This window comes from Drosophila erecta, unplaced genomic scaffold (genome assembly GCF_003286155.1).
Source record: "Drosophila erecta strain 14021-0224.00,06,07 unplaced genomic scaffold, DereRS2 tig00000055-arrow-pilon, whole genome shotgun sequence".
Lineage (NCBI taxonomy): Eukaryota > Metazoa > Arthropoda > Insecta > Diptera > Drosophilidae > Drosophila > Drosophila erecta.
The window spans coordinates 3314763-3330910 of record NW_020825200.1 but is presented as its reverse complement, the minus strand read 5'-3'; the positions used below and the strand labels follow the sequence as shown (position 1 = coordinate 3330910).

Here is a 16148-nt window from a genome sequence, read left to right as displayed (position 1 = left end):
AATTTAGTTAATATTTTGTATTACTATTTTTTGAGCTTACAAAAGAATTGAAGGCCACTTCCAGAAGGCAGCCGGATTCCCGGAGTTCAGTTGCCAATGGTCAATGCGTTGACTTCCTGATTCAGCAGATAATCCTGTTTGTTTATATTGCTTAAATTATTAATAACTTTTTAAATAATCGTTACGGAACTAGTTCAAGTCGCACGCTATCGATAGCTGCCAGGTCTGGCCGTCCCATCGCCAACTGCATCAGTTGCCCACCTCTATTGTTTTTCATCCCATCAACATGAGTGCCGTGAGCGATCCGCTGGAACTTTTGACGAACAAGGGCACCCACCAGCCCTCTTTCCTCTCGCCGATATGGAATCCGCTCGCCTGCGGAGTGGCCGGAGTGGGCGTGGCCATTTTCGTCAACTGGGGCTTCCGTAGGCCCGTGTTTTCCGGTGAGTTTTCGCCTCGCTTCCATGTGACGTAACGATTGTTTTTGTCGCCTATAACTAGCAATAAAACGCAATGTTTTGCAGGCATTCAGAAGCACATTGCCTTCGGAGCTCTGGGCGTCGGCGCAGGAAGCTATTTCGATCAGAAGAGGAACGAGTACCTGGCCAAAAGGGACGCCGTCTTCCGGCACTACATCGAGCTGCATCCCGACGATTTCCCGGTGAAGGGTGAGTGCTGGATGGAGGCATTCTAGCCATTTACTGATCCTTTTTGCCCGTTTTTAGAACGCAAGACCTACGGCCAGGTTCTGGAGAGTTGGGTGCCAGTTCGCTAAGTGCATCTAAATCTTTGTTGTAAAGCGACGATGCAAGTAGTTAATAAAACAGCTTTAATTGTAAAACATATGAACACGAAAATGGAGCAAATGGATTAGGCATTCTATGTTTTTCAATGGAACGGAATTGCATATATATTATGGAATTTGCTTAGAGCTGGAGTTACAAGTTGTTAGTATAGGTTATGGTTGATTTAATTTGTATAATTTAAATGGCAGCCTTCATTTTTGGGCAGCTATTTAGTTTTGAAATAAAAATTTTAAAATTTACTTGGGTTTGAGTATCGACTAGTGCAGCGAACTTCCGAACCAGAAGTCGGTGCGCGATACATGGCACTATCGATTGCACAATCGGCCCAAGTGCCACCTCCAGAAAGAGGCTTCTGCGAACAAATGCTCTTTTGTCGCGGTGAAAAACGGATCGAACTTTTGGTAGGATGTGTCTGCGCAAAAAGTTTGTCCGCGAATAAATTACCATTTTTGAATAGCAGCCAGGAGGCTGAAAGAACGCGCTAAAAAATCAATAAAAAATTAGAAAGCCAACCAACCAGTGAATGGATTTAAATATACACCAAATGTTCATGAAACAAACAACGTAATTTTAAGCCCAGTTTGTGTGCGTGTGTGCGTCTTCGTTTTACCGTTACAATTTACGAAAACCGAAATGAAGTGTAATTAGTGGAAAATAAATGCCAATACTAATATTCAAACATAGCGAAACGAATTATTGTTAATTAATTGGCATTATTGTTTTTTTTTTGACCCAGAGAAAGGTTAAGAAACTGAAAGTTTCACGAAAGCCGTCGGCTCATTTCACTTGCGAATATTCTTATCAGCATACAACGATTATGGCAAAGGTAAGAAAAGGCCGAGCTCTTAATTTTATTACGAACTTATTTATTTATGAACAGATGCTGGGCTCCCCCCCTCGCCCCCTGCTCTCCCCCACGGCAAATGTTTGTCAATTTGGTTTTTATTTCATTGCTGTGTGTGTGTGTGTGGGTGGTTTTGGATGGACTCGTTTGTATAAATTATGCATGTTCAGTGGGGATTCGCATTGATTTCCCTGGATTGCGGGGAATCGATTCCCCAGCAACGTTACTTTATGATGTGTAAAATTGAACGGGAGTCGCATTTTTGTGGAGCCATAAAAGCAGTTATGCCAAAAGGTGCTCTGAATGCTGGATGGCCGGGGGAGTGGGGCTGAGTTCGGGGGCATAGAGACATAGAAAACATAGAACATAGAACATTGAATCGTAAGCAGAGTAAACTTGGTAGTAAAGTTGGAAGGGACTAAATTGTTTACTTCATTCTACAGTTTTGCTACTTGCAAACATGTTCTACAACGAAAATCCATATTTTAGAATCTCAGCAGTGGTTCCATAAAATTCTAATATTTTTAAATACTACTATGGGATAAAAATATCAATTCTTACATAACAGCTCTCGTAGTTTCCTAGCTGGCGACATCACTGCTCCTTTAAACACTTTACTATGCTCTTCATCTGGCTAATGAGTGAGTTTCTCCAGCACTTTTCTCCCACTCCGCCGGAAAAGGGGAAAATTCCGCTTATGGGCCAATCTGCACGCTATTACGACGTAGGGGATAAAATGCCAAGGAGCCCTCAATCCCAATCAAGGGATTAAAGCTCCGTCCGGAGAACGTCGAAGGAGTGAAGCCATTTCTCACTGGCCGGCACCTTTTCCGTGGCAGAAATGAGCCACATTATTCTCGAGGTTCTTGGCTCTATATGTGCAGTTCGAGCCAATTTGGTAATACATTTTTTATCACCCACCACGTGTGGGATTCATGATTGGGTGGGGCTGGCTGTGGGTGGTGAGCCCACCCAACCACTGTCGCGTGTCTAACTGAAGAACTTTCGCTAGTGACAGGTTTGTTTTGCCCTTGATAAATTACCTTGCCACTTGTCGCTCAACATGAAATTACTTTCCTGTATCTTAAAGTTTTCCACTTTTACCCAACCACTCAGCCGTTTTTCTCCCTCCGTTGGCTGGCTATGAAATTTTGATTTGCACGCCAAATGCGGCCAAATGTCCCCAAGTCAAGTTCAGACTTTACAATCGAGGTACTCGAGGCACTGAGGTTACTAGAGATACGACTATTATTATGTGCTTAGTACGGAGTGCCCAGCATTCTAAAGCTTGCCCTTGAGTGGTTTTCCGAGACGGGTAAATACGTTTTCCGAGCAGCGAGATTAAATCTTATGATGATCAGTCGCGGCACCTGAAAAATTACACAAATATGTGTAAGTCTCTCACTTTTTTCCACAAGAATTGAAATCTTGGTTATCATTTAAGTATAATTTCTTCAAACAATGAGAACGCAATTTCATTGCGCTGAGAACGCCCTGATGTACAGGGTACATCCAAAATATGTGTATATACATTTATATATATTCTACAATGACTGGGGTTTTATTTTTTGCCTTTGCCTTTTTCCACGACAGCCTCATAATCATCAGAGTTCTTGCCGCCCACTTTTCCCCCACTTTTCATCCATTTTGTCGTCTTGCCATGGCCCCTATATCATTATGTGCAGCCTGTAGCACTATTATATTCCTCTCATACAATTGTCGACGGGGGCGCCTCTATATACACTTTTTTCCGTGTCAACAGCAGCAGGCGCAACCGCAGGACCTGCCTGCAAGTGCAAGGATAACGGGCCGAAACTAACAATAAGTTGAAGCCATTTTTCTTGTATACGTATACATGTTGTTAGTACCACCCACTTATGCGGAAAAGATGAAGAAAAACAGCATGAAAATTCGCTCATGAAAGGCTAAGGGTGATTATTCCGAGGAAATTCTCAGATATACATTTTCACTAGCATTTCTGTTACATAAATTGAGAACTATTGAGATTCTTGTTCCGCACATCGAACTAAACCTTAAAGGTTTCAGTAAATACTACAGCAAAGTAAAGTTCGCTATGGGAATAGTATTAACCATAAATTTATACTCTTGTAATGACATCGTTTTTCCAGTTTGTAGCATCTGTTTCCATACGGAGAGCTTATCCACTGCTCCAGAACCCCTTTATAGATATATATATGTACATATGTATACTATTCCCACTAGCTGATCCACTGTTGGTTTGCCATTTATGATTTATGCTGGTGGCGGTGGCATTTGTGTATTGACTCAACGCGAAATGCGTTGCATGCCACCAAAAAGGGCTTCTGGCATCCATTGCGATTTGTAATTTTCCATTTATTTATGTATGCGTTTGAGGATGCATGAGAATGTATGGATACCGCTTTTCCTTTACACCCACATATTGAAATGCATCTGTGGGAATTTGCTTTGGTATTTATTCGCATTAAGCAAACAGGTGAGCCCCACCTCGATGTCGATGAAATCTATGCTAATTCGCAACATCATCGGTTTCGGGTTTGTTTGCTCTGCTGGATGATTGGGAAACTGTTAATTAATAAAGTTCGCAGCTGGGGAAATGCTGCAATTAATTATTGCCAATCGGCAAACATATGTTTTATTAGCTACAATAATCTGGAAATAGTTAGCCACGCAATAATATTTTTCTTATAATCATACGTCTGTATTTAAAACCAATTTCTTCTCTTCCGCAATATGAAAACATGTTCAGTATTTTCGGAGAGCTATTAACAAGATATGAAAAGTTTATTTCTCACTAATTGGAAAAGTTATCAAAATATAAAACATATCTAACCAACTGCAGCCTAATTAAGCTTCTTTTCATGCAAGTGGCATGCCATAATATCTGCATAGAAAGTGAGTGAATTAACTGCACTGAAATGTGTCTTATCCTTCGCTTGGAAGCTCTCCAGCGACATTATCCTTGCATATTTGTGGGCGTTGCATGCATCGAGGTTCCTCCTCCTTCTCCTCCAAACTCTTGCACCATTCGAAATTTCCCAGGACAAACACGTGGGTCGCCAGAAACGCGGCAAAATGTTGTAAGATTCCTAAGCTAATTTCATTAAAAATTCATGGCCACGACACGACAATGCACACAAAACTACACATAGACGGGGCTTTAGACGTGGAGATACAGCTACTGACGTCGTTGCAGTTTTCCATCCGCTGGATGCTAATGCTACACTAGCAAAAACTCTGGAATTTCCCATAGAGTTAAACGGTTATTTTATTCACTCAGCTTAGTTGGTTAGCCTTTATTAGAGTTGAATTGGTTTCTCCTATAATAAAACGATAAGGAACATCCTTAACTCTGCATATATAAAACAACATTTTGATTAATTTAAATAATGTACCACTAAGTATTTTAAATCAAAGTGTAACCGCTGTCAAAATGTCAAACGAGCTTAAAGTTGCCTTGCCAAAATTTGGGCGAAAAAGCCGCACATGTGTGGCTTAGTCGATAAAAGGAGGAGGACGAAAGGTTCTTGAGAAAGGGGAGGTGTACATATATCCTTCATTCATCCATTGTTGTGCCGAAATTAATAGTGTTTGCATTCGGGCAGCAGCTGTCACTGACAAATTTTCATTTAATCATTCAGCGCGGGGGTGCTAGGTGACGTGATTGCACTTTGATAGATGAATATCTCGATAGATCAAGAAAAAAACGTACAGACATGTGATGAATGTTCTAGCCTCTTCTAGGCTGCCAGCTAATTGTCTAATGTGGTATTTTGCACACCGAGCTCTTTCCTCTACACCACTAATTTAATTAAGTTGCACAAAAAACAGGACTTTGTGGGGTTGAAGTGGCGGAATTGCAACCGGGTGCATAAATAAAGGGGGACGCAGATAAAAACCCATGGAACAACATTGGGGCTGACCCCAGACAGCAAGTCGTGTCCTTCCGACCCGGAGACCATTAAATGGCCTGACAAATGGTATATTAGCATTGGGCAAATTTAGCCAGAATGAATAGGTTCACTAAGCTAAAAGGATACTCTAAGTAAGTGGACAAGACATGCAGGGATTCGGGATGAAGCTTGACTTCCTAGGGCAGTTTTATTCAAGTGGGAAATCATAGTTTATTGGTTATGTAAAAAATAATTATTTATCAAGCCTCGAACATAGAAGAAAATATTACTTATATTAATACAATACCTTCATCGCTGATATCAGTTATACTTCATAGTTTTATTTTGAGCATTTTACAGGGCAATTGTTGGTCATGCAGAGTGCTGAGATAATTTCCATTTTCGCAGCACTGTGGACTCCACAAATTTATGGAGTTTTTGCCTCCCCATTTAGAATTTTACAATTTCTTTCCTTGTTTGTTTTTTGTGTCGAGTGGCGATTTCCTGCCAACTTCTGTGTTTTGTTTGCTTGACTTGCGTCTTGGCAAATTTCTTTGGACAGCTTGAGAAATGGCAAATGGATAAAAGTAGATTGAAGATACTCATGTCCACAATAAATTTGTGTGCCACGCTAATGTATACAACGATTTAATTATATAAATATGGCGTTGAAATCGTTTTAAATGGGCAAATAATTTTGCGTTTAATTAAATATTAACACGCACACACAGTTTATAGCATCAATTTGAATTAATTGTAGTTCCAGCGGCACTAAAAGCGCAACCAGCATAAACCGTGTGAAAATCCAATAAAAAAATATTCAATAAAGTGTAATGAAAACAGACGGCAAGGTAAACCGTAGCATGTGGATAGAGAACTGCCTTTTTCAGAATCGCATGTGTGCGGAATGATAAAAAAGTTGTCATTTCAGTGCTTTTTGGTTGTATTTTTTAACTGTGCCCGCTGAACATGAAAGGCGAAGATAATAATTGAATTTTTATGGACCATGGAGGTGTGGTGCTGGAAATTTCCGGCAAGGTGTCCGGAGAAATCAGGTTAGAGAGAAGTAGGTTAATAAAAGAATCAGGCCGTCTTTAAAATGCATTAAATATGTATTTTTAAAGTCACTTTAAAAGCTAGCCTAATCTGAAATATTCCCTGGCTACCTTTTTGCTAATCTCAGTCTTGCCAAATCAAATTACAATCATTTTCCAGCACAGAATTCGCCGTGAGCCAAATTAAATAAAAACGAATGTGCTGAAAAGTGTAAAAACCGTGTAACTATCCGTATTACTACAGATATGCCTGGATATATGTAGGTGGGTGATGCACCTGACCACATGATGGCATTACAGTCGGGTGGTGCGGTGGCTCCGGATTGGGTGGTTGTGCGATTTAGTCCGCTTCTCGCACTTTATGTGTCTGTAATTGAAAATTAAGCGCCTGTCATCGGGCCAAGGCAGTAAGTGTGCAGAGCCCGAATGCACTGAGACAAATTTCGTTTTAAAAATAAAAATAAAGAGTTGCCTTTCTCCCTCTGCTAAACCGTACTAGAATAAACTATAGTTATATGATAATAATTTGATGGAGTTTTTTCGCTGTGTACTTGTGCTGCATTGGGATACTAAGCTGCCAGATATAGGGCGTGTCTTTGGGTCACACATTTGCAGATACGGATATACACGGATAGGTGAATCGCATTTCGATTTGCTGCCTGCACTGGGAAATTGCCAACTAACCATGTCGTGCACCGAAATCCCCCGAGTGTCTGTAGCTCTCCGTTTCTGCGGTTCCTGCCATGTGCGGTTAATTTGTTTCAAATCAGCTTGGCGAAGAAGGATGACGTGGAACCCGTGGCCCTGGCCATGTGGGTAAATTATTTCACCACTTTCCGTGGAAGTGAGAGCGCGGACTACGAGTATATAAACCAATTAACTTGTGGCATGATCTGACAACTGGATTGAATAACCGGGAGTGCAATGAGGGGTATTTCAAATGAAGATCATTGACATTTAATTACAATTTAGTTCTTAGACATCATAAAGAAAACATTTTGATTCGCCTGCTTTTAAAAGCATGTTTTTAATTTTCCTGTACATACTATCAAATCCTTCCCTCTTGCCAATTCATGCAAATTGAAAGCTTCCGTTAGGGAAACAAACATAAATCATAATGCTCTGAATGGAAATCCCCAGCTGAAATTTGCACTTGCTGAAAGGGAATTGTTTTCCTATTTTTTGGTTTCCTCGCAAGTGGAAAGACCGAGAAAAGGGAAAAACTACCGAGCACCGAAGGGAAAACAATGGAAACAGAACTTACTAACCCAATTTAACTCCCTGTATATAATAACAATAATAGCAACAAGCGTCGAAACGGAGAGTGGGGGCGAAACCACAATAGTAATAACAGCACTACTAGAAGCCACTGCAAGAACCAAACACGCGATGGCAGCATAAAATATGAACGAGCAAAAGGCGCAAATAAAAGACGAAAGCGTCTAAAATTACGGAAACACCCGTCCGGGAAAAGTTGGGCTGCGAAAAATGGAGGAAAAGCGCCTCCAAGTCACCGCAGTCGCTAACAAAATACAAGCACATAAATGCGGTCGGTGTGTGGCGTTGATTTTCCTTTGCCGAGGTTACGAACAGCGTTTTCCCTCAAAACAACAAAAACTCTATGTCCGGCTTAAATGTACGGAAAGTTTGGGGCCTTTCGTCATGAATGAAAGTATTAGTTTTATGTCGGTACTTAGTCTTATTATATCAGGTTGTTTGTTACATGGTATAAAAAACGCCTTTAATTATGTTCATATTATGTTGATAGTAATTTATAGAATGCAATCGTCGTGAATGAAAATAGAAAAGAAAATAATGTTTTAATTTTATAATTTGTAGACATCTTTCTTTCAATGCTGTGATATACATAAATAATTCCTACCTTGTCATGTTCAGTAAATAATATTAAAACCCAAAGTAGTGGGTAATTATTATTTTTACCTCGTTCTTAAGTTTCCATCAGGGTGTAACCAAAACTTCCATTGCTTTAAATACCTTGCAAGCGACAAGAAAATGAATTTCGCCGCTGGGAGCCGGGATTGTCTTGGGCAGACATTTTGTGCGTTTAGCTGGAAATTCCGACTTAAATATTATGCTCGGTGAATACTTATACCAGTTGCGCCATAAAGCACTCAGATGTGGCAGGTTGGACAGTGTGAGGGTTAAGGGGCCTGCTGGGGCCCAAGACAAACTAAGGGTTAGGCCACAGGCGTCCGTTTTAATGCCCATTATAATTATGTGTGCATGTGTGCGTGGCGCACGAAGCTTTTATGGCCTCTTCCCTGAACACAACGAGAAAAATCAGCACAAAAACAAGCTCACTTAATGACTTGCACCTTCTTCGTCCCGCTTGCGTAACACGTCGCATTTCAAGCCCCACGTTGGGCGCCACAACAAATGTTTATGAATTGTATATGAGTGTGAGTGAAAGCTCCGCACACCTGAGGTGCTGACACAACTCGGTTGCAGTGCATTTAATAGACTCAGCGTGCAAATTACACGACAAAATGTGTGTATGATGGAGGTGCAAAAAAAATGTAGCACAGTTCGAGGTTAGTCAACTCTGCGTGGAGTTCAGAGCGTTGAAGCCGGTGATATCACCGCAAATGAATGTTTAATTTGACTGCCCTTGGAACAGAAATAGGAAAGCATTACTCGGAAAAACACACATTTTATTAAAATTGTATTTTGTATTATAAACTACATCGACAAAATCGTATTATTTTGTTACTTTTTGCATTTCTAATGTATCCAGACGTTCTCGAAGATTTTAAGGCAGTCATTAAATATGTAGCATACTTTTGCGAGCGTCGCACGAGCTTCGTCCTTGTGTCCCCTTTGTTCTGCTGTCCCTCTGCTTCATTCGAGCAGCATAATTGAAAAGGAGCGGGGAGGGGTGTGGGGGAAGGAAGGATGGGGGAAGGACGAAATGCAAACCAAAGCTAGGTAGAAAGATGAAAGGTTTACAAAGCGTTTGACTGCTGGCCTGAGTCTAAAATGTGTGTGCACCAAGACCAGCGAACATCCTGCATCCTGCACTCAGACACAGACAGATATCCTGGCGACCTTCACAGAACTATGCAAAGCTGATGCCAAGGGCTACATAAAATGCTCGGAAAAAACTATATAAAATTGAGGGTAAAGGCATGCTACCTTTAGTGCAGGAAAATGTTATTTGTGCGTCTCAACATATGTATGGTATGGTTTATTAACTTTATTAAGTTTGAACTTTCAGAATTTTAATGCAATTATTTCTGTTCAGATAACCGGGTATTATCTTAGGGCACAAACTTGAGGGGTTGATCTGAGAACCACAGCATAGGTCAAAAGTCAAGCTGCATATTTATTTCCCCCCATCGCCAGATGCAATTGCATTGCTGGGAAAGTTTTCTCGACCAAAAGTTCAAAGTGAAAACTATGTGAGCTGAATTTGCAATGCGGCAAACTGAGAGAGAAAAGAGAAAAAAGCATCAATATTTTTTGTCTAGTACAATTTACCAGTTTCACTGCAGTCAAGTGCAAATTACAAAGTTAGTCAAACAGCGCAACAACATCGATGAAGCAGCAAAAAAATTGAAAACTATTTTTGCTATTTTCTCCAGATTTAAAGTACGATACTTGTTGTTCGAAATAATGTAAAAAGTTAGCGGTAGGTATTGCTGGTAAACAATTTAGGGAATTTTCACAGACTTAAGTAAATTTAAAGCAAACACGTTTAAATAATGCAAATTTCGTTTGATTTATGTGTTTTCAAATGATTTGATTCGCAGTCACTGGGAAATAATACATAATATATCAAGAACACAAGGAGAAGCCTTTTTCGTTTGCGAGGGAAAAACTATTTCTCATTTGCATAAATTTCAGCAAGATTGCCCTAGTCAGCTGCTCAAATCAAAATCATATGGAAATTGAAATCAAATTTCCAGAGCACTTGAGGGGATTCCCAGCAGACCCGGCAAATGTCCATCTGCAATGAGTTGCTGTCACACTTTCCACAACTTTTACTCTGGCTGACTGTGTTTTTTTTCAGCTGAGCCCATCGTTTTGTGTCGGCGACAGTTTGAAAGGCTCAAATTGCAGTCGATAGTTGACCCGAATGCCTAACCCATTCGGCCCTTCGCCACGCCCCCAAAAAAACAAGCTGTCACGAACGGAGACGAACAAGAAAAGCCAGACTGACACACAAACGCCCAAAGTTTGGAGGAAAGTGCGAAATTCAGAGGGGAAACGAAGTGAAAAAGATAAATTCTCGCATTTTCCGGTTTCCAATTCTCCAGATTTCAGATAGATAGAATATAATATATAAATATATATGCCTTTAAATTATATTATTATAGTTCACAAATAGCTATAAAGCAACATATAACTGCACACAATAACCGAAATCTGCAGCTTTCTGCGAAAGTGAAAACTGGAATGTGACAGATATATACACTTTGTGCAACTCATGACTTTTTTTTGCCTACGTTTGTCATTCGGCAATGGTGCAGCGCATGTAACTGTCAAAGTTGGGGGCAACAGAAACTTGAGTTGCTATATATCTCGCATTCTGCCCCTTTCTCCGAGCATATATATCTCTAATCTTTTTGCCTTTTTCTTTACTGACAGACAACTGCGGGCTCCTATGTGACATTGTTTACCTTTGCCAACACCCTAAAAAAGGAAAATGATTTACGATTTGAGTTCTGTGCGCTGGGAAAACATTGTCATTTCATTTTGGCACTAGACAAGGCTAACGAGTACTGGGGAAAATAATAACAAAACGTAAGAGGAAAGTGCAGCGAGTGCAGCTACGTAGAGCTTAGGTGAAAACGTGACCACGTGGCGTATGAGTAACGAGATATGAGAGGGCTAATATTGTCAGAAAGCGCTAATTTATAGATGGTAGCTTTTCAGCCAAAAGGGAAACAAATATGAAAGTTTAATGGGGTTGGAAGATCTTTAGCTATGAATAATAAATACAAAACAAATAATGATATAAAAGAAAACCATTTTCTCCAGTTAGTGAACTGTTTATAAATGTTTTCTCTAAGTCCTTAAAACAAAATTATGGGTGCTGACCCCAAGAGATATGCAAGTTGGTTGCTAAAATCTTGTTTACAGTACACAGCCAACATTTCCAGCAACAAAACCGCACTTGGACCACATGTGTGTGCGATGTCCGTAAATGCATTACGACAATTTCAGGCAACCGCAGAGAACTAAAACTGAACAATGACGCAAACAGTTTCAGACTGGCCCAAATGCACCCCAACCGATGGTAGAATAACTAACGCAGCAACAATGACAATAAACACAACCACAAATGTTCATCGGCTTCATTATTGTCAACGATTTTCTTTTGCAAAATGCCATATGCAATTGAACGAAAAATTGCACATTTGCATTCTATGTTTAATTATGTGCAATGGCAGATTCCAATACCATAAAAAGCTTAAAAGAATGTTGAAATATTAATGTGTATTGGTATAATGGAGAAGAATTTGAGAGAAATTAAAGTACAAAGGAAATATTTCATGTTCAGAAAATATGTATTCGATTTCGTACATTTAGAAATATTTAATTTTCAGAAAATATGTATTTAATTTAATGAAATTAAGTTATTCTTGTTTAATGGCTTTATATAACCATTAAACTAATAATTATAAAAACCCATTGTAACCATTAACTTTCACACTTCAATTATAAAAGACATGAAGTGTAGTGACTGGCAATCAAGGACATGTGTTTACACATAATAACGAAAGATTGCCACCAAGTGCAATTTATATTACATGGAGTTCCGACCTTGATTGATGTGTTGCTGGTTCGGTATCCAGCTCACACGGCTGCAATTCCATTAACCGAAGCGGTTTTCCTCGACTTTTCCCAGCCCCCACATCCATTGACCACAACAAATTGCGCATACGCCATGTTGCACTTCTACGAACAGCGGCAGAGGCAACGGTGCGATAATATTTCTCATCTTATTCAGAATGCATAGAAGTGGCAGAAGGTGGGCGAGGGAATCAACATGCTTTGGAATCAATCGCAAGTGCAATTTACAAAATTGATTGGGGACGAAAATGAAGGCACGAATGCAGCAAGAAATGTTGATGAAGATGAGAAGGGGGGCAGCCTTTCAGAATGGATGCCCCATAGAAAGGCCGTGGGGCATAACAACTCGTGTTGCAGCAAGCGATTTACATTTTAAATTTGCGTTGCTCCAAAAAGTTGCAATGTCAAGGAGAGCAGAGAAATATATAGTATGTACGTAGACGCTGGGATCCTTGCTCGAGTTGCACACTTGATAAATGTCGTCGTCTTTGGATTGTCCTTCCTTTCGGTCTGGTCCTGCTCCGTTCTGTGCTGTTCCCTGGAGCATAATAAATTATGCCCAAATGCTTGTTACATACCAAATGGAAGCATATTCTAGACGATTTCTATTGGTTCCTTTGGGTTAAGAATGTCGTAACGAAACGTATTCGAATTGTAAGTTAAGTTAACTTGTCTATTTTGGAGAATAGAAGGGCAATGAATATAAGTTACTTTCCACTTCAATGAATGGGCAATTTCCAAATCGATTGATGGCGTATGTTTAATTTTAAAAGGTACTTAAAGCGATACATAGCAGCGAAAGTAATTCTTAATCAAACTTATGAAATAAATGGCTGAATGCGTCCATTAGCCGCATAATCCAGCTTTAATCCTCTTACTGCAATTTCTTTAAAGTCCTTATAACCTTAAGCAGCTTAGCCACATGCGATTCTCCTTGGAGGCGCATTAATTAGAGCTTTATGTCGTCAAAACTTAATTACAACATTAAATAAATCGTAAACTCTTGGGCGAGCACACAATGAAAATTCCTTTACAGCAATCGTAAGGAACACGTTTACACAACACTTGAGCAGTTTTTGCTTTCTCCTCCCTGTGTACACAAAACGAATTAAGATGGAAACTGGGGGCTTTTCTTGTTACCTACTTCTTTGTTCTGACCTTTGAGTTATTCTTCTCCCAAGGGCCTCTTTAATCAAAGCCTTGCAGTATACTATATATTTTCGTTGAACTCTGCTGATTTGTAACTTTAAACCTGGGTAATTTCTTTAGTCTTTGAGCTCAGCCTTAACTGCTGCCACTTGAAACTAGTCAAGATGCACATAAATCTCATGCAGCGAACGGATACAGAAGGGCATTGTCTAGTGCGAGATATATATGGCTGGACGGGAACATTAATTGTCTGGTTGACAGCGGAAGAACGAGAATAGGTCTATAAAAGTGATTTCATTTTTACGCACGCCGGCAGCTGGCGTCTGCAAAAACTCGGGAAAATCATAAACAACAAATGATGGTTGAGAACAAGGCGCAGCTTGTGTCACACACTGCCAGAGATATTAAAAAAGGTTATTCCGCAGACATTTTGGCGATTTATCGACGCAGCCAACTGCCGCAGCGCATTAAAGTATGCTACAAAAATGGCCTGCAGCTGCGCAATGTTTCTTCTCGGTCGGATTGGCTCTTTTTTATTGCTCGGCAAAGTATGCAAAGTATATTGGACGGCTGCTCCCATCTAATTGCAAATGTTTGCCACTCTCCTCGTCGGTGTCCTTGTTGTTGCATCCTTGTTGCTTGTTGTCCTGCACGAGATAAACCGCTTAGTGCCTCTGATGATGGGTACGAGCTAATGGCTTGTGAAAATGTTTTTTGTAGCTCCTCCAGTGAAATAAACAGGGAGCCGGCAACTTTAGTTCCCATAAGTTGATTGAGCTCGATTCCGGATGAATGTAGGTAAAAAGTGGGTGGTAAAAAGTCATTAGGGTAGTTTACCGAACGGGTATATGTAGTACGTGCCCTTAAAGCCATACAAGTGGGCTGGAGTTCTTCTGCATGGGAAATATGAAGCACGAAAATGCATTTACTATGAAAATGTTTGCATTTCTAGACCGAATGTATAGAATGTATATATACTTAACTTGTATATTTGTATATCGTAAGCCTGCATCTTTCAATGATTTTTCTATTGTTATATGAAAAACAAACTTGTTACTTACTTCCCTTCTGTTGAACTTATTTTATTTATGGTCCGTGTATAAAGGGGTATCTGGATTTCTAATATGCATATCAAATGAAATCACAGCCAAGGCTATTCAGAAAAAGTACTTTCCTTCCAATCGATTGAGAAAGGGGGAATCGTTCAATAAATGTTAAACCAGTTCAGCATTATTTTCCCCTTTTCCTCACTAGCCTTTTCATAACCTCGACAATCGCTATTGATTGAAGGGTGGGGCTTGGCTTCGTACCCAACATGGCAATGCAAATTATTCATGCATAAGCTTCAGAGCTTCAGAGCAGCCATTCTTGGGTATTTCATGCACTACTAGGAGTAGAAAATCGGCTCCCTTCGCCACACGCTATTAATATCGACGGAAAAATGAAGTTTTATGGTGGACAAGGGGCGGTTCGCTTGGCTATCCATTATAATTCTCCCATGGAAATCGATAAATTTTTATTTGGTTCCGCTCAGCTCTTCCTCTTCCACTTCCGCTGCCCTGTCATGACAACAGGACATGCGTTTGCGCTTAACCCACATGCAACTGCTGGTGGTGCGGTGGTTTGGTTGGTGTGGTGGTGCCACTCGATGGTGGTGGCAGGTTCACAGCGTATTCCACCCCCGATTCGCCGGATTCTACGGGCTTCAGTACCGGCACTCAGTCGCCTTCTGTCGCTTTGCTGTGACAGTATTTATTTGTGTTTCAACCAATGCGTGTCCTCATTGTGTCGTATCCTTTTGTCCTCGCTAGTAAACACACACATTGTTGTTGTGACAAATATTTGATGCATCGAGTCGATTGCTACTCAAGTTTTTCTTGTCCACAAGGTATTGCAGTGCAGTTTATTAAGATATATTTAGAGAATATATAGTAGTATTACTAGTAGTAGTAGTATTACTGCAACATAACGAACAAAATCATTCAACTTAGTACAGTTCTGTTAATGGCATACCAAAACTGGTATTTTAAGCCAAAAGGCCGAAATTTCCGCACAATTCGTTTCATTAATCGTTTTCGCTTGAATTGCCAGTAAGCCCCATAATTTACCGCTTAATCGGAATGTTTGCTTCATTATCCTGCGCACGAATGCCCCAAGGATACGACTCATATTGCACTGCCATAAGGTCATTATGCAAATTCCCCCGGCGTGCTTATCGATAACATTTCATATCCCAGAAACAGCTGCTCCCGCTCCTCGGTTATCGTGCCACATTCGAATAATTATGGCCACATATGGCGGCGTTGACTGCGAAAGGAGCAGTTCTTTGGGCGCCCTCGTCCTTTTGGCGGAAACTTTTGTGCAGTTTGCACTTGATAACAATCGGCACTCGGTTGGGGCACAGGATGGCGCAAACTTTCACGCGAAAAGTTCAAGGGCACTGAATGGGCCGGAATGGGTGTGGCAGCCACATTGTAGATTTTATTTCCACATCCCGCTCCGCGAAATCACAAAAGTTAGAGACGCAGGCGGCGCTTGTTTAACTTGTCTGTTGAAATTGCATTTTCGATTAAGTCGGCCTGTG

At 40.4% G+C, this 16148-nt stretch overlaps 2 protein-coding genes across 3 annotated transcripts in view; both read left to right on the top strand.

The window, feature by feature from the left end:
* Nucleotides 1-135: 135 nt before the first annotated feature.
* On the top strand, nt 136-877 carry LOC6541651 (NADH dehydrogenase [ubiquinone] 1 subunit C2). Its single transcript, XM_001968490.2, has 3 exons — nt 136-443; nt 525-668; nt 726-877. The coding sequence occupies exons 1-3, from the start codon at nt 287-289 to the stop codon at nt 773-775; spliced, it is 351 nt and encodes a 116-aa protein (XP_001968526.1). The 5' UTR covers nt 136-286; the 3' UTR covers nt 776-877.
* Nucleotides 878-1128: 251 nt separating this feature from the next.
* Nucleotides 1129-16148, top strand: part of LOC6541384 (protein MLP1) — a 71737-nt gene continuing 56717 nt past the window's right edge. For both annotated transcript variants that reach the window (XM_026978580.1, XM_015159680.2), the window contains exon 1: nt 1129-1632. In XM_026978580.1, coding sequence (XP_026834381.1) covers nt 1624-1632 — 9 coding nt within the window. In that variant the 5' untranslated portion in view covers nt 1129-1623. The remainder of the gene's footprint in view (nt 1633-16148) is intronic.

Bases quoted from the DNA above. Each gene is read 5' to 3' on its own strand.
- LOC6541651 (XM_001968490.2), top strand. From the start codon at position 287: ATGAGTGCCGTGAGCGATCCGCTGGAACTTTTGACGAACAAGGGCACC. The intron at 444-524 runs GTGAGTTTTCGC...AATGTTTTGCAG, and splicing joins CCGTAGGCCCGTGTTTTCCG to GCATTCAGAAGCACATTGCC. The intron at 669-725 runs GTGAGTGCTGGA...GCCCGTTTTTAG, and splicing joins CGACGATTTCCCGGTGAAGG to AACGCAAGACCTACGGCCAG.